The sequence below is a fragment of the Canis lupus genome, chromosome 6 (genome assembly GCF_011100685.1).
Source record: "Canis lupus familiaris isolate Mischka breed German Shepherd chromosome 6, alternate assembly UU_Cfam_GSD_1.0, whole genome shotgun sequence".
Taxonomy (NCBI): Eukaryota; Metazoa; Chordata; class Mammalia; order Carnivora; family Canidae; genus Canis; species Canis lupus.
Window position 1 is genome coordinate 11,647,817 of NC_049227.1, and position 26,663 is coordinate 11,674,479.

The 26,663-nt window shown below is 43.0% G+C and overlaps 1 protein-coding gene across 3 annotated transcripts in view; it reads right to left on the reverse strand.

Moving 5' to 3' along the window:
- The window catches only part of CYTH3 (cytohesin 3), a 105,412-nt gene that overhangs the window by 9,957 nt on the left and 68,792 nt on the right, over positions 1-26,663 (reverse strand). For all 3 annotated transcript variants that reach the window (XM_038539484.1, XM_038539483.1, XM_038539485.1), the window contains 5 exons: positions 14,099-14,181; positions 13,473-13,537; positions 12,863-12,929; positions 4,654-4,772; positions 226-306 (listed from right to left, as the gene is read on the reverse strand). In XM_038539484.1, coding sequence (XP_038395412.1) covers positions 226-306; positions 4,654-4,772; positions 12,863-12,929; positions 13,473-13,510 — 305 coding nt within the window. In that variant the 5' untranslated portion in view covers positions 13,511-13,537; positions 14,099-14,181. The remainder of the gene's footprint in view (positions 1-225; positions 307-4,653; positions 4,773-12,862; positions 12,930-13,472; positions 13,538-14,098; positions 14,182-26,663) is intronic.

Sequence of the window (26,663 nt, forward strand, 5' to 3'; positions counted from 1 at the left end):
AGCAGTGGGAAGAAAGTATGCACTGACTACTGAGTACCAACTGAGATGAGGGAGAAGCAAAGGAGTGGGGAACGGCACGCACACCCAGCGGTCCCACCAAGGCGAGCACAAGCTCGGTCCGTGAACGCCTACCCAGACCCTTGGGCAACACCCTCTCCTCTGGGGGTGAGCCCCGGCCTCCTGCTCCAGCACCTCCCCGCTAACAGCCGAGACTCTGACACTTACCTTAAGGCTTGGACAAGGTTCAGATCAGCAAACTCATGGAGTTCGACAAACGCCTGGAGAACTTTAATATTAAAGTCGTCCCTGGGAAAGAAAGCAAACACAGTCCAAGTCCACTGCACAGAATTTCTCAATCATCTCAAAAGAAAGATATTTCCTACATCCAGCAGGTGCTTGTGGTTTTCCATTTTGCCTAACTGGAAGTTAAGATGTATTGCATTGCAAGTTCGTTCTCAGACTTGAGGCTATTAACACCCCTATCTGCTTCCACTTTCCTTTCATCCTTTGCCCTAACACCTTCTAAAATATGACAGAAATGGTTTTCACATTTATTATTCTTATTACATACTGCCTATATCATGCCAGCAGAATATGGCTCGAGTGGATGAATCCATCTTTTCTTTTTTAACACCACAACCCATGTGCCTAAAACAGAGCCTGGCATGGACTCAGAACTTAGTATTTTTGTGGAACTCAAAACCTGCAGACACTCAGTACTTCTAGCAACAGGAACTGCCAGACTTCGTATTACACAAATGTCATAGTTCATCTCATGCACTTGCCACCAAACGATGGAGAATTCAGACTCTAGACCTCATGGCACAGACGATTAAATGAAGTGCTGCAACCCCTGGGCCACTGTTCAGGTTTTCTGTGGGTTTGTTTTTAGCAGCTTTGTCCGAACATAATTCACATCCCATGCAATTGTCCTATTTCAAGCATACTTTTCAATGGCTTTTAATATATTCACAGATGTGTACAACTGTTACCATTATCAATTTCTGAAGACTTTCATTACCCCAATCCCAAGCACTTTCATTTCACCTGTCTCAAGCACTTCACGTAAAGGGAGGAACACAACACATGGTCTTCTGCAACTGGCTTCTTCTATTATCTCCCTGTTTTCATCCACGTGGTAGCATGTACCAGCACTCTGTTTCTCCTTTTACCAATTAATATTCCATAGTATGGATGTACCACATCTTATTTATCCACCAGTTGAGGGACATCTAAGTTGATGGACATTTGAACTGCTTTCACTTTTTGGCTAACAAGAATAATGTGGCTACAAACATTGGTCCGGGTTCGTGCAGATGTATGTTTTTACTTATCTTGGGTGTATACCTAGGAGTAGAATTACTGGGTCACGTGGGGACATTAGTATTTTGAAGAGCTGCCAACTACTTCTCACAGCTACTGCATCGCTTATCCTACAAGCAGTGTGTAAGAGGTCTGATTTTTTCACATCCTTGGCACTGCTTATTATCTTTTTATTATGATTACAGACATCCCAGTGGGTGTGAAATGGCAGCTCACTATGGTTTTGATCTGTAGCTCCCTGATGGGGGCTAAGGATGCTGAACATCCTGTCGTGTGCTTATGGCCTTATCATATATTTACACATCTTCTTTGGAGAAATGTCCATTCAGATGTTTTTCATTTGTAATTGTCTTGTTACTGAGTTGTAAGAGTTCTTTATATATTCTAGATAGCAGTCCTTCTCAGACTTATACATGACTTGGAAAGATTTCTATTTTGTAGATTGCCTCTTCACCTTCTTGATGACATCCTTTGAAACACAAGTTTTCAATTTTTTTTTTTAATATATATTTTTTTAATTTTTATTTATTATTTGTGATAGTCAGAGAGAGAGAGAGAGAATGAGGCAGAGACACAGGCAGAGGGAGAAGCAGGCTCCATGCACCGGGAGCCTGACGTGGGATTCGATCCCGGGTCTCCAGGATCGCACCCTGGGCCAAAGGCAGACGCCAAACCGCTGCGCCACCCAGGGATCCCCAAGTTTTCAATTTTGATGATGTCCAATTTACCTAGGTTTTTGTTTTTTTGTTTTTTTTTGCTATTTATGTTTTTGGTGTCACATCTAAGAAACTCTTGCCTAATCCAAGGTCACAAAGATTTACCCCTAACATTTTCTTCTAAGTGTTTTATAGTTTCCTTCTTAAATGTAGGCCTCTGATCCAGTTTAATTTTTGCATATGGTGAGTGGTCCAGTGGTATTCTTTTACATGTGGATATCCAGGTATCCCAGATCATTTGTTAAAAAAGATTCTTCTTTCCCCCACTGAACTGTCCTGATAACGTTACTGAAAATCATTTGACAGGAGTGATTCTGGATGGTTCTGTTAAGCTACCTTAGACTTAGGTCATGAGATCTCAGGGTCCCAGGATCATGCCCAGTGTCAAGCCTCTCTGCCTCTCCCTTACTTGTGCTCGCTCTCTCTCTCTCAAATAAGTAAAATCTTAAAAAGAAAATCATCTCACAGTAAATTTAAGGGTTTATTTTTAGATTCTCCATTCTATTCCATGACCTAGAAGTATACTCTTACACCAGTATCATGCCATCTTGACTATTTTAGCTTTAATCTGTCTTATAATCATAAAATGTAGGTTCTGCAAAACTCTCTTCTTTCCAAGATTGTGGCTATTTTGGGTCCCATGAATGTCTACATTAATTTTAGGATGAGTTTGTCAACTTCTACAAAGAAGTAAGCTAGGATCTTGATAGGGAATGAGTTAAATCTGCAGATCAAGGTAGGTGGTACTGCCATCTTTGTACTACTAAGTCTTCCCATCCATGAACATGGGCCATCTTTCCATTTATGTAGGTCTTTTTTTTTTTTTTTCAGTTTTATAGTTCAGAATAAAAATTTTATGCTTTTGTTAAATCCATTCCCAAGTATTTTATTCCTTCTAATGCTATTATAAAAGAGAGTTGTTTTTCTTTATAGCTTTTCCAAGCTTGCTCATTGCCACCATTTAGAACTATAATTGAATTTGACATAACAATCTTATATCCTGCAGCCTTACTGAACTTATTAATAATGCTTTTAGTGATTCCTCAGGATTTTCTACATATACAATTAAGTCCTCTACAAACAGTTTTATTTCTTCCTTTCCAAAGTAGATGCTTTTTTTTTTTAAGATTTTATTTATTTATTCATGAAAGACAAAGAGAGAGGGAGGCAAAGACACAGGCAGAGGGAGAAGCAGGCTCCATGCAAGGAGCCCGACGTGGGACTCGATCCCGGGACTCTAGGATCATGCCCTGGGCCGAAGGCAGGCACTAAACTGCTGAGCCACCCAGGGATCCCCCAAACTAGATGCTTTTAATTTCATTCTCTTGCCTAACTAGAACTGCCAGTACCATGTCAAAGAGAAGTGGTGAGAACAGTCAACCTTATCTTGTTCTTCTTAGGAGAATGCATGAAGTGAACTTGTAAGTTTTACAGGTGCCCTACATCATATTGAGGAAGTTCCTGTCTTTTCCTGGCTTGTTGAGTGCTTCTGTCCTGAAGCAGTGAATGCTGTTAAATGCCTTTCCAGCATCTATTAGGATGATCATGTGGGTTTTACTCTTTATTGTATTGAAATGGTCTATCGCTTTGACTTTTGCATGCTGAACTAACCTTGCATTCACAGAATAATGAATGTATGCATGGGGATGAATGTATTAGTGTAGAGTCATTTTTACATATTGCTGGATTTAATTTACTAATATTGAATTGCGAATTTTTGCTTCAATAGTCATAGGAGATACTGGTCTATCTACTGTTTTGTGTTTTTTTTATTGTGAGGTCTTTGGTTTGGGTATCAGGTAGTGGTGGCCTCACAGAATGAGTTAAGTGTTCAGCTTTCCACTTTTGACCAAGTATTTTTAATAAAAAGCTAGAAACAGAAACCACTCTGGTTGAACAACTGTTAGGCTCTTGTTTAAAAACTCTCTTGTTTGGTCCTTGACTCAGGGGACATGATTCCTGCCCTAACCTGTGCTAAGCACAGCAAATGGACTAACTGGAGAAAGCTGGGAATGTAAAATCTGACCAGCTTCTCTCCATTTAAAAAATTAATAACTTCCCACCTTCACTCATCACCCCCAAGCAACAGGGGAAGAAAATCATGAAGAAATCTGGTCTATTTTGGGGCAAAACGTGAAAAGAAGATTAAGATGCTTTCTGAGGGGGCACCTGGGTGGCTCAGTTGGTTGAGTGTCCGACTCTTGATTTTGGCTTTGGATTTTGGTCGTGATCTCAGGTCTCAAGTCAGTTTCCATGCTCTCAGTGGAGAGTCTGCTTGAAGTGCTCTCTTCCCTCTGCCTCTCCCGCTCCCTAGTCTCCCTCAAATAAATAAATAAGTCTTAAAAAAAATAAAAAGCTGCTTTCTGAGGTACAGAGAAAGGCAGCGTCAGTTTCAGTTCTGCTGTGGCTCCCGAGTAAAGGCTTCCAGAGATCACAGACCCCACCTGGCCCCAGAGACCCATACCTCCCCCAAAGGCAGAGAGAGGACATGAGAGCATAGGGCCAAGTTGGTGGTGGGGAGTGGCCCACACAGCCCTGGACCCACAGGAAACTGTGACAGACCTTGATGTGGAGGGCGAGACCAGGTTGCACTGTTGATTCTCCTTCAACTTACCTCTCACCCAGATAGTCCCCAATCACAGTCTTATTTAGGCCTTCTCCTTTATACAGGAACTGGGCTACGTCTTCTGGGGAGTTCTGCAGCAGGTCATTTTCTATTAGAAACTGAATTCCCTGAAGAGGGACATAAGGAAGAAAGCTCTGGTTAGGAGGGTCGCCCAGACTCATTTTTCACAGACAGAAATACATCCAGAGTAATGATCTTACTGGCTGGGGTATGGCAAAAACAACAGGACAATCTGATCCTCACCCCCCAGAGTATACTTTGTCCATCAGAGGAAAGCACATTCATTCCTCCTGGCACGTTAATGGGCTAAAAGACAAATAAACGGGTTACTGAGAAAATCATTATAAGGAAGTTATTGGAGATGATAAAGGCAGAGGTGGTAACAATAGCAAATTTCCCAAGCTCAGAAGAACAATCAATCTGCTTTGTGTGTGAGAGCAACATGTCATATGTGGTTGGCTAACCCACGCCCTCCCCAAGCTCCCCTTTATCCTTGCTGTTCCTCACTAAATAATCACATTCCCAGCTTCCCTTGCAACTAGGAGTGACCTTGTGACACAAATCTGATCAGGAAGAAGTCTGTAGGGAGTGCCTGGGGAAGCTGTCACTTTCTTGATAGAAAGGGACTCGTGAGCAGCCACTGCTCCTTCTTCTTCCTTCCTGACTTGAATGCAGACATGAAGACCAGAACCCTTACAGCCAGTGGACCAGGGAAAGGCCCCGATGAACACAGGGCCTGTGTCCTGTCACTTGACACCCTTCAGCCACCTCTGCTATGTAAGAGGAGAGCCCACTGTGTAAGCTGTATTGGCTGTGGCTGAACATGCTAACTGATCACTGGGCCAATGAGCTTAAGCTGGTGAAAATCCATGCCCACCTGAAGGCCCAAAAGGGCACAGGTAACAATTTCTAAATGAAAGGCTGCAGGGGATACTGTCCTGGCCTGAATTAGCTATGCTCCTCTCCTGAGAAGCCCTAATAATAGCAAAAATTTACCTCTGACACAGCTCTGAGCTGGTTTCAAAATACACATTGGCAAAGCTGGTGAGGGGATTCTGTCCTCTATTTGCTGGAGGTTATTTCTACAAATTCAGAGAGATTTTCCAGCTACAACTCTCCATGCCCGGGACCTGGGCTTCCTCACGCCATGTGCTCCATCTGAAAGTCTTTGTCATTTTTTTCAAACACATGAATGTCTACAGCAGCCTTATCTAAAATTCCCCAAAACTGAAAACAACCCAACATCTCATCAATAAGAGAAGAGATAAATCTATTCTGGTAGATTTCATATGATGGGACACAATACAGCAATAAGAGAAAATAAGCGTACAACATCGATGAACCTGCCAGACATGGCATAGAGTAAAAGGATGACACAGTGTGTACCTTAATTCCATTTATATGAAGTTTTAAAACAGGTAACCCCACTCTATGGTGATGGGGTGGAATTCATTCACTAGGAGGAGACACCAGAGAGACATTTCTGATGCCCTATAACCGCATCTTGCTCTGGGTTACACAAGGATTTCAATTTGTAAAAATTTGTCAAGCTGTGCATTCAAAGTTTGTGCACCATATGCTGTTCTTCAAAAAATGAAAAAGTTTACCAAAAAATCAGTATGTCTGACTATCCTAAATTAACTCTCATCTATTTCTGGTGGGAGCTAAAGTGAAGACCAGCCCCCCGTCCCCCGCCATACCATCCTCTAAGTGGGCAGGCATGCACACAGTATAAGGAAGCGTTCCATCCCAAGTATGCTCCTATCCTACCCAGTCCCCTGAAAGCGAGGCCGGGGACAAAAGTGACAATGCTGGTGTTTATTCACCCACAGAGAAGCATGCTGGATGGGGAAGCAGGGCTCGGGATGTTGCACTGGTCTGTGAGGGAGGGGAGCCCAGGGCAGGAGGGGGGCTGAAGTTTACAGTCTGACCCCTAACATCCCTGGAAAAGTGGTCCAAGGCCACAGCTGCCCTGGTCTGCCTGTCTTGACTCCGTGTCCCAAGGGTAAGTAGAATCAGCAGACCCTGCTGCCCCCCCATCCAAAACTGCAAGGGATGGGGAGAGAGCATCCAAAGGACCCGAGGTCTTGGGACCAAGGGCCCAAGAGATACAGGTGTTCCCTGGGGGGTGCCTGGTTGGCATCTGGGTGACATCCTTGGCCTGGTCTTTTGTGACCACTGTGGCTGCAGTACTAACCAAAAGACGAGACAGGGGCCCCACAATTATGAAACCACCGCTGCAGGCTGTCCTGTAGTCAGGTCCCTTCTGCTGCCGTTACTCTCTGTGCACCTTCCCTGGGGCCATGGCTTTGCATCCATCCCGCCCCATGCCCTTTCCAGCCTCCCAGAGGTCCCCAGAGTCCCTAGGCCCAGCAATTGCCACAGTCACAAAGTCCCAGGTACTCCATCAGCCTACGCTCTGCCCAGAACTGAACGGGCCTGGAGATGAGGTTTTCTGAGCTCTGGATGCTCATGACCTGCTCTAAAATTCAAACACTCAGGAGCTCCTCAGGGAGGCTATGCATAGCCTGAAAAACCAGATTTGAGAAGAGCAAGTAGGTCCGGAACAAGATCATCTCTTCTGTGCTTCAAGGTTATGGGAGACAGCCAGAGGAGCCCCAAATCAAGCTCCAGCTCCCCTCTGCAAGAGGTACTGGAAAACACAGCACCACAGGGGTAAGCCCAGGCCAGGGACTGGAAGAGAAAATGGAGCCAAAACCCAGAGTCTGAGAGAACAGTTACGAAGGAGAATGGAACTATTATCAGGGAGGAAAAATCAAGAAGCAGAAGCAGAGGACGACAACACAGGAGCCAGGGGACATGCATCCTCATACAGGACAGAAGTGGCGGCATCACCATCCATGTGACACGCAGGCTGAGTGTAGAGTGGTGGGCAAGCCAGGGAACACCAAGGATCACGATCCCCCGTGGAGGGAAGCAGGGAGCAGACTCCCCATCAGAGCTTCCAGAAGGAACCACTCTGCCCACACCTGGATCTTGGACTTCTAGCCTCTGGGCCTGTGACACAACTGATCCTTGTTGTTTCAGGCCATTGAGTTTGTGGTCATTTATTACAGCAACTCTGGAGACCCAAGTACGCTAGATAAATGTTAAGGAAAGAAAGTAAATGTTCTGGTATCATTAGACAAGGTTAATGTTTTAAAATATCATTTAGGAAATCAAATAGGAGAATCTGCTGGAGGGGGCCACCATTGAACCCACTACACCTCATCTACTTTTCCTATTTCCTGGTTTTCAACCCTGGCGCTATGGGTCCTGGGTGCATGTCTCCATCAGGACACATCTGGGCTTTATTGTTGTTTCTTCAACCTGATGTCAAGGTGCCTTGTAAGCGGTAACTGAGCACAAATTTATGGTGATTATGGATTTGCTACCACTTGATTCCTGAGCCTTCACGTACACTGGGTATTTCTCATGTCTTTTCAGCTTTCTGTTGAATTAAGTTTTCTTTATTCGATGTTTCCTAGTTTGGAAATCCTATCTTATCCCTAACTTCCAATGGTTACTCTTAAAATTTTAATATTTAAACTTACATTCATCCTTGGATGTCCAGAAAACCTTAGCCAACCTTTACTTCCCTGCTCCCTTCTCCCTTGCTATGGATACAGCTGACCCTTCAACACAGGGGTTACTGCCCACCCCCACGCCCCACGTAGTCGAAAATCTGCATGTAACCTTTGACTCCTGAAAAATCTGACTCCTAATAGCCTCTTGCTGACCAGAAGCCTTACCCATAACACGAGCAGTCAATTCACACATTTTCTACATCACATGTATTCTATATTTGTATTCTTAAAATAGTATCATAGTATTATAACCACATTCTTATAAGCTGGAGAAAAGAAATTGTTACAAAGAAAATCGTAAGGAAGAAAAAATACATTTCCAGTACTGTACTATATGTTTTAAAAAAACCCATGTGTATGTAAATGGACCCTCGCAGCCCAAACCCAGTGCTGCTCAAGGGTCAACTGTATTTTTTTTTTTTTTTTTTTTTTATGATAGTCACAGAGAGAGAGAGAGAGAGAGAGAGAGAGGCAGAGACATAGGCAGAGGGAGAAGCAGGCTCCATGCACCGGGAGCCCGATGTGGGACTCGATCCCGGGTCTCCAGGATCACGCCCTGGGCCAAAGGCAGGCGCCAAACCGCTGCGCCACCCAGGGATCCCGGGTCAACTGTATTGAGGTAATCTGGGGGTTTTAGTTTGTTAAACACTCTTTCAATAATCAAGCTCTCATTTAGACTTAACCATATGTTTGGCTGGTTTCTTTCCATCTCTGTTTCATAGTGCAGCTGCTCTTGGATTTGGGTCGGTTACAGGTGTGCTGCTCCAATCGTGATTTCTAGAGTTCACAGAAGGCATTAGCAGTTACTTTTGTGAGCCTTTGCATATCTGACATGTCTTCACCTGCCTCCTCACACAAGTGACAGTCTAGATATACAGAATTCTAGGTTTTATTATTTTTATCTTATTTGGTTTCTCGCAGCTCCACACGAGCCTCCCCAGAACTCCAGATTTTAAATCACACTTCCTCAGACCTTGGAAAACACTTTCCCTGCTGTCTTTGCTCCAGTGTTTCTGGTGAGATTCTGGTTTCTTCCTAGATCATCTGGTCTTTCCGTTCTGGAAAGTCAGTGAGTTTCTCTTTATTCACAAGCTTTCTGGTATTTTACTTGATATTTCTATGGATCAGTCTCTGATAATTTTATCCTGCTTGGCATTTAGTGAGCCCTTTGAATTTGAGAATTTTCTCTTAATCTAGTTCTGAAATACTCCAATATAATTTGAAATACATCCCCCACTGTCTTCTAGCTTCTCCTTCTGGAACTTCTATGGGATAAAATCCGAGCTGCCAGACCTGCTCCCCACACCCCCCATGAGTCTACACAGAGCTATGGAAAATATGGAGGGAGCATCACCATCCACCCTGCCAGCGTCCCTGATCCTGCCCCACACTGTGGGTTTTCACAGGGCTTTGGTTCTTCACTTCACCGGATCTTTCCCACAACTCCTCGTTTTTGCACCAAGGATAAGCCAACACCCTATCATCTCTGATGATATTTATAATATACATAACATCTTACTTTTAATGTTTCCTCCTATGTTAGTTCCGCTGTGGAGTTTGACTTCTCTCTCATGGGGTCGAACAGCTTATACATTCAATGATTCCTGGCTGGGTGTTCACCTTAGTATTTAAGAATCTCTGATAGTCTCCCTAAACGCCATTTGTTTCTGGAGCAAGTGATGCGGCCATTGGGGTGCTCAGAAGCTGGTCTCCAGAACAAGTGTTTCTCCTCCTCCTCCTCCTCCATGAGGCCAGCAGAGAAGAGACACCTCCATCTCCCACGTGGAGGCACACACCACTACTTGGCGCAAGCTCAGCCAAGGGTAAGTGGTCTGGATATCCCCTCAATGGTCTCAAGCCCCAAACGTGCTGCCCTGAGTGAGCTGAACCCCTGATGTGGTTCTCACATCCCACGGCAATTCTTTCCTGATGTGCATTGGGCTACCATTCATCTTTTTATCTTTCAGGGTTCCCTCAACTTCTAGTCCTCTAAGTGAACTCGTGCTTGTTATAGAGCCATACATTATATTTTTAAAGACATTCCAAGGAGACTGGGAATAAAAGAGAAGCTGTAGTATGTTTCCAGCTTCTTTGATTGAACTGATCTTTCCTCTTGCTCACTTATAACCCCGACTGCTACTACTGGGTATCTAATGTATCTGCACAAACAAAAGCTCCTTGCTCAAAATGTTACCACTCTGTGACTTAAAATATTTCCTACTGGCCTGGAAGTCTTTACTCTGATGATAGCCTGTTTCCCAAGCCCACATATGACATCACTCAGTGCTGTTATGGACTGAATGTTTGTGTTTCCCCAAAATTCTGATCTTGAAGCTCTGACCCTGTGTGATGGTATAAGAAAGCGGGGCCTTTGGGGGATGCCTGGGTGGCTCAGTGGTTGAGCACCTGCCTTTGGCCCAGGGCGTGATCCTGGGGTCCCGGGATCGAGACCTACGTTGGAGCCCCTGCATGGAGCCTACTTCTCCCTCTGCCTATGTCTCTGCCCACCCCCTCTCTCACGAATAAATAAATAAAATCTTTATTTAAAAAAAAAAAAAAAAAAAGGAACCGGGGGCCTTTGGGAGGCAGTTAGGGTCAGGTGAGGTCATTTGGGCAGGGCTCTCATCTGATGGAGCTAATGCCCTTATGAGAAGAGACACCAGGGAACTATCTCCTGCTTCTTCTCTGCCATGTGGGGACACAGTGAGAAGAAGGCCATTTATAAGTTGGGAAGAGAGGTCCCACCAGAACCCAGCCATGCTGGCATCTCAATCTCGGACTTCCAGCCTCCCAGACTGTGAAAAAGTCAGAGTCTACTGTTCAAGCCACCAGTCTATGGTATTTTGTGAAGGTGGCCCCACAGACTCAGACCAGTGCTATGGTCATCTATAAAGTGGAATTTTCATTACTTTTCCCCTGCAGGTTACATGCAGACTAAATTTACCATCTGATTTTACCGAGCAACATGATTACAAATAAGTTGTTGGGCAGAGCCAATAATTAGTATCTTAGAAATTTTTCGGGGGATCCCTGGGTAGCTCAGTGGTTTAGCGCCTGCCTTCGGCACAGGGCATGATCCTGGAGTCCCAGGATCATATCCCAAATCGGGCTCCCTGTGGAGCCCCATCAGGAGCCTGCTTCTCCCTCTGCCTGTGTCTCTGCCTCTCTCTATGTCTCTCATGAATAAATAAATAAAATCTTAAAAAAAAAGAAAAAAGAAAAAAATTTTTCAGGTGATAGGATGCTTGAGTGGCTCAGCAGTTGAGCATCAGCCTTCAGCTCAGGGTGTGGTCCTGGGGTACTGGTATTGAGTCCTACATTGAGCTCCTTGCATGGAACCTACTTCTCCCTCTGCCTGTGTCTCTGCCTCTCTCTGTGTATCTGTCATGAATAAATAAAATCTTAAAAAAAAAATCTTTCAGGTGAAGAGGTCTATATGTAAAATGAAGCCTGTAGAGCAACTGGCCATGGCCTAGGCAAAGCAGATAAAGCCCCTGCTTGCTTAGATGTGGTGAAGAGGATCCCCAGGGCTGAGCAGGGTTCCGGGACATCCAACCCCAGAGTCCCACAGGAGCTCAGGGAAGTGCAGTAGTTACAGGCCTGAGTCTGAGATGGATTCCTGGCTCAGGACACTGGGCTGGTCTCAGTGGTTCTGTGCCCCATTGTCCCCAACGGCACAATAGGAATTAAAATGGAACCCACCTCGTAAGATTAAGTATACTAATTACAGTGCTTCATTAGCAGTTCCCAACACATGCCAAGTTCTCAATAAACGTGAGTCAGCCCTCATGATTATAAAGCTGACACCTGGTGTTGGGAGACTGAGGACAGGCAAGAACCTGAAGAAGTCATGGAACCACTAAAATATAGGTTATTTGTGTTTCACTGGGGGAGGACGTGGGCTCACCCATGACCTTGCTGGCGCACTATCCTGCACTGCACCATAAAACATTAAGGTCCAGTTTTTAAAAGAGCCACTTGTGAAGTATCACTCGAGATGCTGCCAATGCTTAGCACATCTGCTGATTAAGCCAACTCTATGAACTCGACTCCTCAAGAAAGGGGTTTGTGTGGCAGGTTTCATTGCTTTCAGGTGTTTTCCTAGACAATCCAACTTGAACACTGTATTGGCTCAAGTCAGGAGAGCTCCCTGACCCTTCATGCAGACATCTTCTCTCGAAGGTGAACGAAAGGAACAAAGTCCTCTGACTTGAAGCATTTAACCCCCCAGCAGCCCCACAGGCTGCAGCCCTGCCCACCAGCCCCAACCTGTGCCCTGACCAAGCACTCCTCGAGCTGTGGGCCATGCTTCAGCAGAAGATATAGTGCTTGACCCGGCCCCACCAATGGTCCCACTATTGGTCAGCACACACCCATCGCTCCCAGGAGGCCCAGCCTCGCCTGGAGCCTCACATGCAAAGACCAGGGACCAGATCAACAGAGCTTCTTCTTTACCCTACTCACCAGGAGCCCCTACATAGTAAAAATTTAACATCAAGTCTCAGTATTTTTCATGAGGGCAGATGACCACCTCTGTCCAAAATGAGAGAGCCAGTCAAATCGGTGAACCTCAATTTCTTATATGTCAGAAACCTGGGATGTCTGCTTACCTTTTTGGGATCCATGTTGAATTTCTTCCTCCCCATGGCTATCTGCTTGTTCCTCTGGGTAGTTTTGCTATGCATTTCAAACAGCGAAGAAATGGTTAGCCAAAGTTTGCGCCAAGCGCAAGGGGGCATGCAGTCTCCATGGCACTTTGGTCAGCATCTTGGTGCAGAAAACTGCCTAGGCTCCCCCACGCACCCCTCTCCCTCCACCCTCTACCCCCTAAAGCAGAAGTAGCACACATGGCTTCCCCAGGCTCTTCTCTACACTGGATTCCTTCTCCAGAAAAAGCCAATAACAAGAAAACGGCTATTTAAGGGAAGCACAGTTCCCTGCTGTACATAAAGGCTGCTTCTGTGGTTAATTCGGAGGGGCCTGTGCTTCCAGAGAAGAGAGAGGACAGGCTGTGGCTGTGGCCCCTGAAGAAGCACCCTGACTCCTCCACGGAGAGCAGGAAGGGGTTGGGGGTGGAGAGCAGAGGAACCAACGGCCCCACAGAGGCTGCCCCACTTTGAGTGTCTCCAATGGTCCTGCCCGCCCCTGCTGTGGTCACATGGCAGCTGAGGCAGGGAAAGAAGAGGTTAGTAACTCAGCAGTGTGGCACCAACTGTTTACCTCTCCTCCACTGAAGTCAGATTGTCAATCTCAGTCATCACTTCGGCAATTTCATATTTCAGCCTCTGCCAAAAAAAGCAGACAGACATTTGGGCACAGGCTCCTTACCATCCCCCTCCTAGACACAGATAAACTTTAGCCTCCCAGACAGAAGCTTCCCTGAGGTCTCACGTGGGCATCTTAGGGATGGAAAAATCAGTACTTTCTATCCAGACAGAGAGAGCTTCACAGTCAGAACAGCCCCAACTCTGGAGAAAACACAATTATTACCTATCCATCTCTTACCAGAACAAGCTCAGAGGGGTCAACCAGGCAGATTCTAGAGTGTCTGTGTGTAAAACCGTCCTGAGCTCACTCACTGTGGCTCCTCCTCCCCACCCTTTGACCGTGCTCCCTGCCTTCTTCACAGCCATGGTCTTCTCTTCTTGGGAAGACTGGGGAGAAGGTGCCGAGGCCAGTATCAGGCCCTTAACCACCAGTCTCAGGGTGAGGTTCTATTGCTTGCCTTCACTTCATGTGTTAGGATACAGACACACGAGATTCCCACTTTTTACATTTTCATGAAGCTACTTGACTATTTGACCTAAAAGCAAAAACCAACTAGAGTTTTTGGTTTGCTTTTTTACCTCAATGTCATCAATAAGTTCCTTCTTTCTTCGACGAATGTCTAAAAGTTCTTCTCTCTCTTCTAATGAGAGGTCTTCAGGCACTGGAAGAAAAAAAAAATCAATTAAACTACTACCAGTCTGGAGGCCATGTTGGCAGTATCTAGGGAGGTTGAAGATAGGCATGTGAACAAGCTGGTGGGTCTGTAGGTAGGCATCCAGCCTGAGGAGAAACCTAGGTAGACCCCACATAAGATATTCATAGCAGCATTGTTTGGAATAGAATAAGCACCCAAACGTCCATAAACATGGTACATTTTTTTTTATTTTTCCCAAACCTTTATTTATTTTTTTAAATTTATTTTTTATTGGTGTTCAATTTACTAACATACAGAATAACCCCCAGTGCCCGTCACCCATTCACTCCCACCCCCTGCCCTCCTCCCCTTCTACCACCCCTAGTTCGTTTCCCAGAGTTAGCAGTCTTTACGTTCTGTCTCCCTTTCTGATATTTCCCACACATTTCTTCTCCCTTCCCTTATATTCCCTTTCACTATTCTTTATATTCCCCAAATGAATGAGAACATATAATGTTTGTCCTTCTCCGACTGACTTACTTCACTCAGCATAATACCCTCCAGTTCCATCCACGTGGTACATTTTTAAAACAGAATCCCATGCAACAATAAAACATGGCTGAACTGAGTTAACACAGGGTGAGCCTCTGAGAATGGGGACAGTAGAGCAGGCTGGACACTGGATATGGCCCTGTTTGTACAGGCTAAACGTCGAGCACACACTTTTGGAGGTGTGCACGTCTTGGAGATGTGCATGTATGTATGAACAAAAGTGCACACACAGGAATGAGAAATCCCAAGTTCTTGATAATGGTTCCTTCTGAGAAGGGTGGATGGCAGGAAACATATTCCAGAAGGACACAGGTAAGTGTTAGTGCCATGGGTGCAGGGTGGCCAATATGGGGGTAATTGAACTTCTATATCATTATTATTGACAGAGTTGTTCATAATATCTTAATGATTAACCTTTCCCATTCCTATCACGCATTCTCTCTCTTCTTTAACTGTGCCACAATTGGTATTTCACTTAGCTTTTCGAAGAAGGAGCTTTTGATTTTTAATACTCCTCTATTGTGCGTTTAATTCCCATTTCATTAATTTTTTTTTAAGATTTTATTTATTTATTCATGAGAGATAGAGAGAGAGAGGCAGAGACATAGACAGAGGGAGAAGCAGGCTCCCCACAGGTAGCCCAATGTGGGACTCGATCCCGGATCCCAGGATCAGGCCCTGAGCCAAAGGCAGATGCTCAACCTCTGAGCCACCCAAGCATCCCTCTATTTCAATAATTTCTTGAAAGAAACAAAAGATTAACAATCTGATCAAACAGCAAGAGAGCACACAGAGCTTCCATAAGTGAAGCTAATACGGTCATGGCACAGAGGTAGACCCACTGACCAACACATCAGAAGATAGTAGCCAGGAAAGTGCCCCCCAGACAGACAGAAGCTTGATTTATAACAGCTGACACCACAGCTCAAAGGCAGGGTGCGCACTGGTAAGTAACATGTGCTGTATGTGATACAAGTAACATGTATCTTGTGTCCAAGATGAAGCCAAATCCCTATTTATCATCATAGGAATTTTCAACCAGCTCCACGTAGAGCAAAGGTCTAAATGCAAAGACAAAACCACAGGTTTTAGACTAGGAAAGGATTTCTTAAACAAGATAGGAAAAATGTAAATCACAAACTAAAATATCAATAAATTCACCTTGAAATTAAGAACCTTTGTTCACCAAAATTCCACACCATAAAGTGAAGAGCTAAGCCAAACACCATTAAAAGGTTGGTATCCAAAATACAGAACTCATACAAAGAAGGAGGAAAGAATTTAAAACCAAGGTTAGGAAATTGGCAAAAGACCTAAACAGCCACAAAATCAAAAAGGAATGAAACAATGGACATGTGAAAAGACATTAACTCTCTTAATCATGGGAAAAGGTAAATTCAGATATTAGGGAGAGACCTCTACTAACAAAGTAGTAAAATTCAGTTAAGGCAATTTCTTAGGACTCAAAAGCCCTGGGGCTCAATGGTTAGGTGGCTGCCTTGGGCTCAGGTCATGATCAAGTCTGCTTCTCCCTCTCCCTGCAGCTCTCCCTGCTTGTGCTCGCTCATTCTCTGTCAAATAAATAAAATCTTAAAACAACAACAAAAAAGCCAGACTGGACCAGAAGTGATTCACTTAACCAAGGTGATGAAGCAGAATCAATGGGGGGGAGGGGGGAGACAAGAGGCAGAACCTGACTCCAGGCCCTCTAAGGGCTTGGGAACTGGTGGCAGCAAGTAAGTCTGGGGGCGGGCAGAGAAAAGGATTGAGCTCATAAGAGGGCTGGATGAGGCTTGTGAGAGCTATGGGACCCCTTGATCTCCTCTAGCTCCCACAGAAGACTACTCATCTCCAGAAAGAATCAGTCGGGGTCCCAAGGGTAACCCAACACACATGAGAACACCACACCAAAGACAAGGGACGCAAGCGGTGCTGACACCCCTGTCACCACCATCACCACCAATCTTCTCCCCATGAGTCTCCTGGCTACTGGCAATCATCCTTTACCCACCTGCACCATCATGGACTAGAGGTAGGAGGGTCTTCTCTGCAGAACCAGATCAGCTATAGAATGCAAAGATACTGATAAGGGGGAGGGGTGTCTGCCAGCAACCAGCATACTTGGATCACCTCACAAAGAAATTGATCAACGAGGCCTCTTGACACACTCAGAGCTTCCAATGACCTTTAGCCTTGCACTCACCAACATGCAAAGCAACCAGAACAAAGATGTGAAAGTGGTTACACTTTGGGGAACAAGACATTTTGTGGGTAGCCAGGGTAATGCTCGTCTCCCCCACTGTGGCCCTGCAGAACCACTGACTGATACACACGTAAACGATAAATATAAAAACTTGAAGAAATACATGCACGTCAAACTCACCCATTTGGGGGGTGGGATGGAGAAAGGGAGAGAGAGTAAAAAAAAGAAGTCTGTTCAGAATGGAAACTGGTACGGCCACTTCAGAAAACCATTGCTGCTGTCTGTTCCTATGGAAGATGTGCCTAAGTGATGGGCCAGTAATTTTACTCCTAGGTGTAAACATACTAAATTCTTGAGCACTGCAATAGATGATATGTATGATGTCAAAGAAGCACACTTGGTAAAAGAGAAAGGAAATGGGCTAAATGCTTATCTAGAGTAGGATGGGAAAATATGTTGTACATTCAAGGCAGGAAACTCCTGACCCGTGATAAAAAATAAATAAAATAAAATAAAATCACATACTAGCACAACTACATGGACCATCTCAGAAAAATAGGGAGAAGAACACTTTCTATTTCAAAAGCGAAAAAAAATAATAATATGTTGTTTGGGTATACAAATATCTACATAGTAAAGCAACAAAGACAATCATTGGGATAATAAATACAGAATTCAGAATATTTCTTAGGAGGAAAGAAAGGGATACACAGGATACCTCAAGAGTAGTATTATGCTCCAAAGGAATGCTCTTTTGCTAACAAATACTATTCCTGCTACCAAATAAAATTTTTTTTAATTTTTAAATCTTTAATGAAAACAGGAAAAAAAAAGAAAAGAAAAGAAAAAGAAAACAGGGCAGCCCAGGTGGCTCAGCAGTTTAGCGCCGCCTTCAGCCCAGAGCGTGATCCTGGAGACCCAGGATCGGCCCTGTGTCTCCCTGCATGGAGCCTGCTTCTGCCTCTGCCTCTCTCTTTCATGAATAAAATCTTAAAAAAAAACTTTAATGAAAACATTTTTTAAGATTTTATTTATTTATTCATGATAGAGAGAGAGATTGAGAGAGAGAGAAAGAGAGAGACAGAGGCAGAGACAGAAGCAGAGGGAGAAGCAGGCTCCATGCCAGGAGCCTGACGCAGGACTCGATCCCGGGTCTCCAGGATTATGCCCTGGGCCGAAGGCGGTGCTAAATCGCTGGGCCAACCAGGGATCCCCTGAAAACATTTGTTTTAAGGCTAGGCAGAACTCTTGGCCCCGGAGTAGATGTCCAGACTACATCTTCCTCCACAAAGTGGTTAGGACAACCCAGGGAATTTAGGTAAAAGCAGAGAAAGGTCTTACATACATAGGACGACCTAGTGTATTTCAGTTCAGAAAATTCAGTGCTGTTTAGTAATTAAAACCAACAGTCAAGGGCAAAGAAGGAAAAAAGCTGGCCCAGATGCCTCTCCCTAAATCAGCCAAAGAGATTTCTTATTTTCAGTGTTCTTCTGCTGAGTTCTCATACAGAGAGGAAGAAAATAAGACTCAGGCAAGGGCTGTCATGCAATCATCAACATTCTCATTTCTTTTCAGAAAGTCCACCTCTGGCCTCTCCCTCCGACCCAGAGGATGAGTAGGGCTGGCTGAGAGCACAAAGTGATGGCCCCGTAACAATCTCAACACCCAGATGACCTGTCGCTAGATCCTCAAGCTTCTACGCATACCCTTTAGCTACTCTTCATTGATGCCCATCTTTTCCTTTGACTTTAAGACCCCAATGACTTAAGTAAATCAAGTACTGACCATTTATTTTACCAACACTTCTGACCAGATTTTGCTGGTCTAAAAGAAACATTTTGTAAGGTAGGGTAAGGTGTAGAATAATGTTCTTAGAGCTTCATACTGTCCCATTTAGGGACTGTAATGGTACTATGTCTGTACTTTGAAATACTTCTGAAAAAAAAAAAAACTTTTTTCTTTTTTAGAAAGTAACGATCATTAAGCCTATTTGATGGACATAGGAGTATCCATCATCCATTTCATATTCTAAGGGTTGAAATCTGTCATAATGTGGAGTAAAAAAGAAATATTCCTGGTATTCACTGGCCAGCAGCATTTTTTATGGTCATATCTACTAGAGTATTCAGCTGAAGTATTAATAGGAAATCATGGGATGCTCCCTGGTGCATTACAATGAATAAATAAATAGAAGGAATAGAAATATGTGATAAAATACTAGACTGATTTCTGCCTAGGTTCTGTAACTTAAGTATCTCACTATCCTAATACTTCTCCTGACACCCAGAATGTGCAGTGAAAACCAACATTTAGCTGTGGCTCCAGCTGTCGGAGGGGAAGTTCTATCAGTATCTCTCTGCATCCAAAATAACTTTGTAGTCACATAATCTGCTGACACGCAGGTGCTTTCACACGTGCAGGCACCACACTAAAAATGGAGTAAGCAGTATTCAGAGCAGACATCCTTAGTTATCAAGACCTTTTTCCTACAGCAACACACCCAGGGGAGGCAATACACAGTTTGGATCCACTGCCTGACATTACCATCATTTTGTCCTGTTGACATGGTTAGGTAAGATAAAACAGAAAATTCTCACGGTTGATTTCCCCCCCCTAAGAAAGCTGGTACTTGATTTAATTGAAAACATAATACATGGGATATACAGCAAATCCAAATACTCACACACACATACACACACACACTCTGCACACATAAAAGGACATTTGATAAAAAAGATTTCTCCTTCCAGCTTCAATAAAACCTGTCTCTTAAAAAAAGGAAATTTACTGGAAATTACTGGTAATATTCAGTGAAATCACTTCAGTTGAATGCTCCTATCATGAGCTTCTACATGGAATCCCAACTTTGCAGAGGCAGTCTTGAGCAAGGCCCTCCGTGACCCAGGACTCAGTTCTTCACCTGCCAGAATGACCGGGAGACTGGATACACTCCATTACTAGATTATCACTTCAAGTTCTAAAGCAGAATGAATCTATGTTAGCTACAAAGCAGCAGGTACCATTTCAACAAAGCAAGTATTTTCACGAGGGAAAAGCAATGTGGAAAGAAGGAAAGAGATTCCTCATTTTAGTACAAAAACGTTCCAGTGACATTTCCTAGGAAGCACCAGGAACAAATTCAGGGGATTCAGCCTAGGTTCTATCCTCTTTCAAGCTCTCACCTGCACGGATGGACATCAGCAAAACCATAGTGACGAAGTCTGTATTTTGGGTTCAGGACTGTGCACGTACTTAAGTGAGGTCCTTTTGCTTCTGGTCAAGATGGAGTAATAGAGACTAGACTTATATCCTGCCTAAAATGGCTAAATGAAAAACTCAGACCCAATTCAATCTACACCCTGAAAAATGTCTCTCAAAAGTGAAGGTGAAGGGTGTCTGGGTGGCTTAGTAGGTTAAGTGTCCAGCTCTTGATTTCAGCTCAGGTCATCTCAGGGTCGTGAAATAGAGCCCCATGTTAGGCTCTGCACTGGGCATGGTACCTGCTTAAGATTCTCTCTCTCCAGGGTGCCTAGGTGGGCCAGCTAGGCAGCCAGCTCTTGATTTCAGATTGGGTCATGATCTTATCAGGATCCTGGGATTGAGTCCCGGGTCAGGCTCCACACTCAGTGGGCAGTCTGCTTGGGATTCTCTCTCTCTCCCTCTCCCTCTGCCCTCACTTCCCTCACTCATACTCTCTCTCTAATTAAAAAGAGAGAGAGAGAGAGAGAGAGAAAAGATTCTTTCCCTCTGTCCCTCCTGCCTCCTTCACTATTAAAAAAAATTTTTTTTGAAACAAAGACATTTCCAGACATAAAAACTTGAAAGAATTCATCAGTATGTGATCTGCACTATAAAAAATTCGAAAGTCCTTTAGGCACGGGGGAAAAAAAAAAAACTAGCAGATGAAAATCTGTATCTCCACAAAAGAATTCAGAATACTAATGGTAACTATGTGAGTAAACATTGTTCCCTCATGATGTGAGTCTCTTTAAAAGATTTACTGTTCTGTTTAAAGCAAAAATAACAAATGTGTTAGGTCAATAATATATGTAAAAGTAAGACAGCACAAAGCCTGGGAAGGGAGAAATCAAAATTAAATCAACAGTGATTTAAGGTTCTCATCTTACAGGTAAAGTGGCATAATATCACTAGATGGTAGACTGATGAATTAAAGCTATATAAGATCTTAAAACCACCACTATATAAAGACTATGAAAATAATCCACTAAAATAGAGAATGCAGAGCACCCTGGGTGGCTCAGCGGTTTAGCGCCACCTTCAGCCCAGGGCCTGATCTTGGAGACCCAGGATCAAGTCCTATGTCAGGCTCTCTGCATGGAGCCTGCTTCTCCCTCTGCCTGTGTCTCTGCCTCTCTCTCTCTGTGTCTCTCATGAATAAATAAATAAAATCTTAAAAAAAATCAGTGAAAAATGGAAGATTATGACACGTTATAATCAGATGGTATCCCAAAATTAAGTATTTTCTAATTTTCAAATTCTATTAATAATCTAGTTTATGTAACAGATTCCAATCTACTAAGAAGCTACAATTTGGTTTACTACTATAACTATCTAAGGATTCTCCTACAAACTTCACACACACACACACACACACACACACACACACACAAACAATCTTTCTTAAAGTCAATCAGCGGCTCTCCAACTTCTTCCAGGGGAAAATAATGGTCCCCAAGTATGAACCATGGCCAGAAACCCTATGTTTTAGTTACAATATGTCAAATGCAATCCCTAAAAATTGCCCATTGCACAAAAGTTTGATAGTAGTAGATAAAATAAAGTTCAAATAATCACATGCAGCAAGTCACAGCTCCACATTTTTGGCTACTCAGTCCTAACTGAAAGTGATGTCATTTACCCTTAAATTTTACCTTAATTACTAATTAATACTAGCTTTCTTGTTATGACTTGGGTTTTTGGTTGTTTGTTGTTGTTGTTGTTGTTTAGAGTTTTAATCAGCTCAGGGACAGACCAATTCCACGGGGCACAAAGAACAGTGGCAGAGCATGGGCTTCGCAACTGGTCGGTCCTGCTGACTCGTTAAATGGGAATTCTGTACGAGTTGTGGTTTAACCCGCATAGAAATAATATCTACCTAACACTAAAAAAACAGGTTAAATTAGCATGAGTTCCTAGCTACTATTGAAGTACTATAAGATCATAAAAGAAGAGAAATGAGGTTGAGGGATCCTGGCTGAAATGCCACCACATGCATGGACCCAGATTACAGAAATTCATTAATTGCCAGCCAATTCACAGAATGGTGGGACAAAATAAACCAGTGTCCTGTTAAGGTGTTTACTTTGGAATACTGTTTTGTTATGTAGTAATAAATGATACATTTACAATGAACATAAATGAAAACAGGACCAAGTTTAAAAACATGGACTTAAAAAGATCCAACTAAATGTCCTCTACAAAGGGCATATGCAAAATAGAACAATACATAATGATTGAGATGAAAGGGTAGAATGCTCTGCCAGACAAACCTTTACCAAAGTTAAGTTGCTCCCCCTACAATATCATAGGAAATCAAAGATAGTCACTAGATAATGACATATTGTTCAATTACACACCAAGACTGAATTTGTATGCCACTAACAAAATTGGCTCAAAATACATAAAGCAGAAATTGACATATGTAAAAATGGCATTTTTCCCTAAAGGTAAAAAAAAAAAAAAAAAGGAAAGATACAGATTTGACTAACACAATTCACAAGCTTGCACTATGGACAATACATTTCAACAATTTTAAGATGTACTTTTTTTTTCACATTTTAGCATTTTTGAAATTAACTGTGGTATATAAGTCACTGTCTTCCTATCTGTGAATGTTTATTATTGCTAGAGGCATAATTGATCTTGATGTTTCTACCACACACACACACACAATATAATAACCATCTGATGAAGAGTTATTGCTTGGTTATTGCTTCAAACTTTTCCTTGATACTTTCTGGTAGAATCACCAAAGTCAGAGCATAAAAACTTACAGAATTTGAAAAATCCCAAAGACAACAAAGCAGTACTCTTTTGGGAAATGATGCATCACCCACAGAGGACAAGACTGTGTAGAGAAACACAAATACTTTCCATAGAGTGATTCTGAAGAGTGGGACTCTCTGAACAAGTTTTGGAAATACCCTGACCAACTTATTTTGCTCCTATTTTACTTTTTATATGAATGCAAAATGGAAGCACAATTCTAAAGAACACATTGGTCCAAGAAGATGTAAATGACAAAATTCTGAAGTGAGCATAATGAAGAAAATAGCAGTGCCTGCATACTAGTAAATCATGGAGTCACAACTGAAAAACATTTATTTTAGAAAAAAAAGTTAAGTTGAAAATAAGCTAAGCATTCACCTCCAGGGATCAGAAAAATAGCAGCTGCTTAAACACAAAGGAGAAAATAATACAGAGAAAAAATTCATTTAAAAAGTGTCACAAAGCCACTTTGGCAGTACTTCAAAAAAAATAAAACACAAAGTTTACATATAACCCTACAGTCCCTCTCCCAGGTATTTACCAAGAGAACAAGGACACAAGTCCACACAAACTGGAATGTTCACAGCAGCACTGGGAACAACAGCCAATAAGTAGAAACTACCCAAATGTCAGTCACAAGATGAATGGATAAACCCAGTGTGGCCCATCAGATGCAGCGGTATATTATGCAGCCACAAAAAGGAAAAAAGCATTGACAAATGCTTGAAAACATTATGCTGAGTAAAAGAAGCCAGCCCCAAGGGACTACACGTTGTATGACTCTCTTTATCAGATGTGTGCCCAGAACAGGCAAAACAAATTTATGGTGACAGAAATCAGAAGAGCGAGGGATGCCTGGGTGGCTCAGTGGTTGAGTGTCCGCCTTTGCCTCAGGGCGTGATCCCGTGGTCCTGGAATCAAGTCCCGTATCCGGCTCCCTGCATGGAGTCTGCTTCTTCCTCTGCCTCTCTCTCTGTGTCTCTCTCATGAATAAACAAATAAAATCTTAAAAAAGAAAAGAAAAGAAATCAGAAGAGAGGTTAATCTGGAAAGCAGAGGAGGGTACTGAATGAGGAGGGGTACAAAAGAGCCTTGTGTGGTATCGCAAACAACCTAGATTTTGATCTGGTAGTTATACATGCGTATACACACATATCTATGTAAAACAGCTTGATTTCTATGCACACTTAACATTTGTGCATAGAAGCATTGTATTTACTGTCTCTAAAAGTTTACTTATGGATAAGTAATCCCTTTTATTTTTTTAAATTTTTTCAAAGATTTTATTTCAGAGAGACAGAGAGTGAAGGAAAGCAGGGGGAGAAACAGAGGGAAAGAGAGAGATAACATCTCAAGCAGACTCCCTACTAAGCATGGAGCCCAATGTGGAGCTTGATCCCAGGACCCTGAGATCATGACCTGAGCCAAAATCAAGTGTCAGATGCTTAAACCACTGAGCCACGCAGGCACCCTAAGTAGTCCGATTTAATCCTTAATAAAGAGAAGAATTAATTTCCTGCAAAAGATACTAAAATGACATTCTAAGAACCTGCCACTCACAGAACTGATGCTCATCCTGCTCAAATGATCTAAGGACAATCTGCCCTGAGGTATAAGACAGGAGTCAGATAGTATCACTGCACCTCTGCCTCACATCCTGTGGCTGTTATTCTTCCAAAGTCCTCTCCACCTCAGATATGCACATCTATCACTGTTAAGAATTTTTGTACAATACAAAGATAGATAAAATCAGCAATAAACTAAGAATGAGAGCAGTCATGGCAAGTTTTTAAGTGAACTGCTTTGTCTTACACTCACATGGAACTTCCCTCCCCACCAGATCCTCTTCTGCCTTCATATATAACCCCCCTCTGATGACCAACATGCCAGCCTGTCACTGACACTGTTTGGTGGCCACCAAGGAAGGGCAAGAGAGCTTCCGTGGCAGCGTGTGTCTTACAGGCAGTGGTAAAGGAAGATTTATTCCCTGACTCCATCTGGCAAACCCACACATAAGAGCAAATGACTCGGCCATCTATCTGGAATCCATATCTGAAAGTGTTTCATTGGGATCCCTGGGTGGCGCAGCGGTTTGGCGCCTGCCTTTGGCCCAGGGCGCGATCCTGGAGACCCGGGATCAAATCCCACGTCGGGCTCCCGGTGCATGGAGCCTGCTTCTCCTTCTGCCTATGTCTCTGCCTCTCTCTCTCTCTCTCTCTCTCTCTCGTGTGTGTGACTATCATAAATAAATAAATTAATTAATTAAAAAAAAAAGAAAGTGTTTCATTGAACCACGGACTCGAGCTCATCTTCTATAGCAGTTTCTTATACATGGTCTTCCAGCCTTCTCCATCAGTAGCACTTGGAGGTATTCGTCAAAAACAGGGGTCCTATCACATGCCTATCAGATCAGAACCTCGCAGTATGAGGCCTAGGGCTCCAAATTTTAACAAGCTTCTCAAATGATTGTGTTGAACACTAGAATTTGAAAACCACTGCTAAAAGGTGGCTATAAACATATAAGTCCTGAACTTAAAGCATGAATGCAATGTATTGAGTACAGAATGCCATCTGATATAGTAATTAAGAGCCTGAATTCTACAGCCAGACTACCTGTCTCAAAGCTGGTCTCTTGTCTGTTATCAGCTGTGACCACTTTGGGCAACTTACCCAACCTCTCTGTGCCTCTGTTTCCTTGCCTATAAAAAGGTTAATATATAGTAATATGTATATTACTACATGTAAAAAAGCTAATCAAAATCAAGTTCTCTTCTTGAATGTTATTTGCAATTTCAAATTAAATTTACTTCAATCATGAAAAATTAATAGTGAACAATGAGACTTTCTATCTTAGATAACTGAATGACAGAGCAAAATACGCATCTGGACATTAGGCTTGTTTAATTGCCTTTCCTGCCGCCCCTCCTCCGGCCCCCCGCCAGAAGGTACAGTGCAAGGTAGAAGAGGGAGAGGGAGCCGCTTCACAAATACACATGAATAAAAATTGTGTGAAGACAGTTTGGCAGTTCTGCAGAGCTAAACATAGTCTTATAAGACAATCCTGCAATCACACTCCCAGGTAGTCACCCAAGTGAGCTGAAAACATGCAAACACAAAAATCTGTACACATGTGTTTACAGCAGTTTTATTCATAATTGCAAACATTAGAGGCAAACAAGACGCCCTTTAGCAGTACAAAAGAATGTTATTCACCACTAAAAATAACTATCAAGCAAAGAAAAAATGTGGAGGAACCCGAATGCATATTACTGAGTGAAAGAAGCTAGTCTGAAGAGGCTGCATAGCGTATGATTCCAACTACATGATGTTCTAGAAAAGGCAAAACTATGGAGACAGTAAAAGGATCAGTGGTTGTCAGAGGTTAGGGAGATAAGGGATGGGATAAATAAGTGAGCACAGGGGATTTTAGGGTGGTAAATCTACTGTGTATCATACTATAAAATGGTAGGTACATGTCATTACGCATTTGGCACAACCCACAGAACTACACAGAACAAAGAGCAGAACCCTATTGTAAACTCTGGGGGTTAGGTAATAACCATGTATCAATACTGCCCTGTCAATTTTAACAAATGTACCACACTAATGTAAAATGTTAATAATAGGGAAACCTAACGGGGAGGAGGAGCTTATGGCAATACCATAGCACCTGCAAGATCTATTGCTTCCTTCTTATCTAACCTGGTTACGCATAAGGTTGATAAGATTTCCCACAGTAATATCA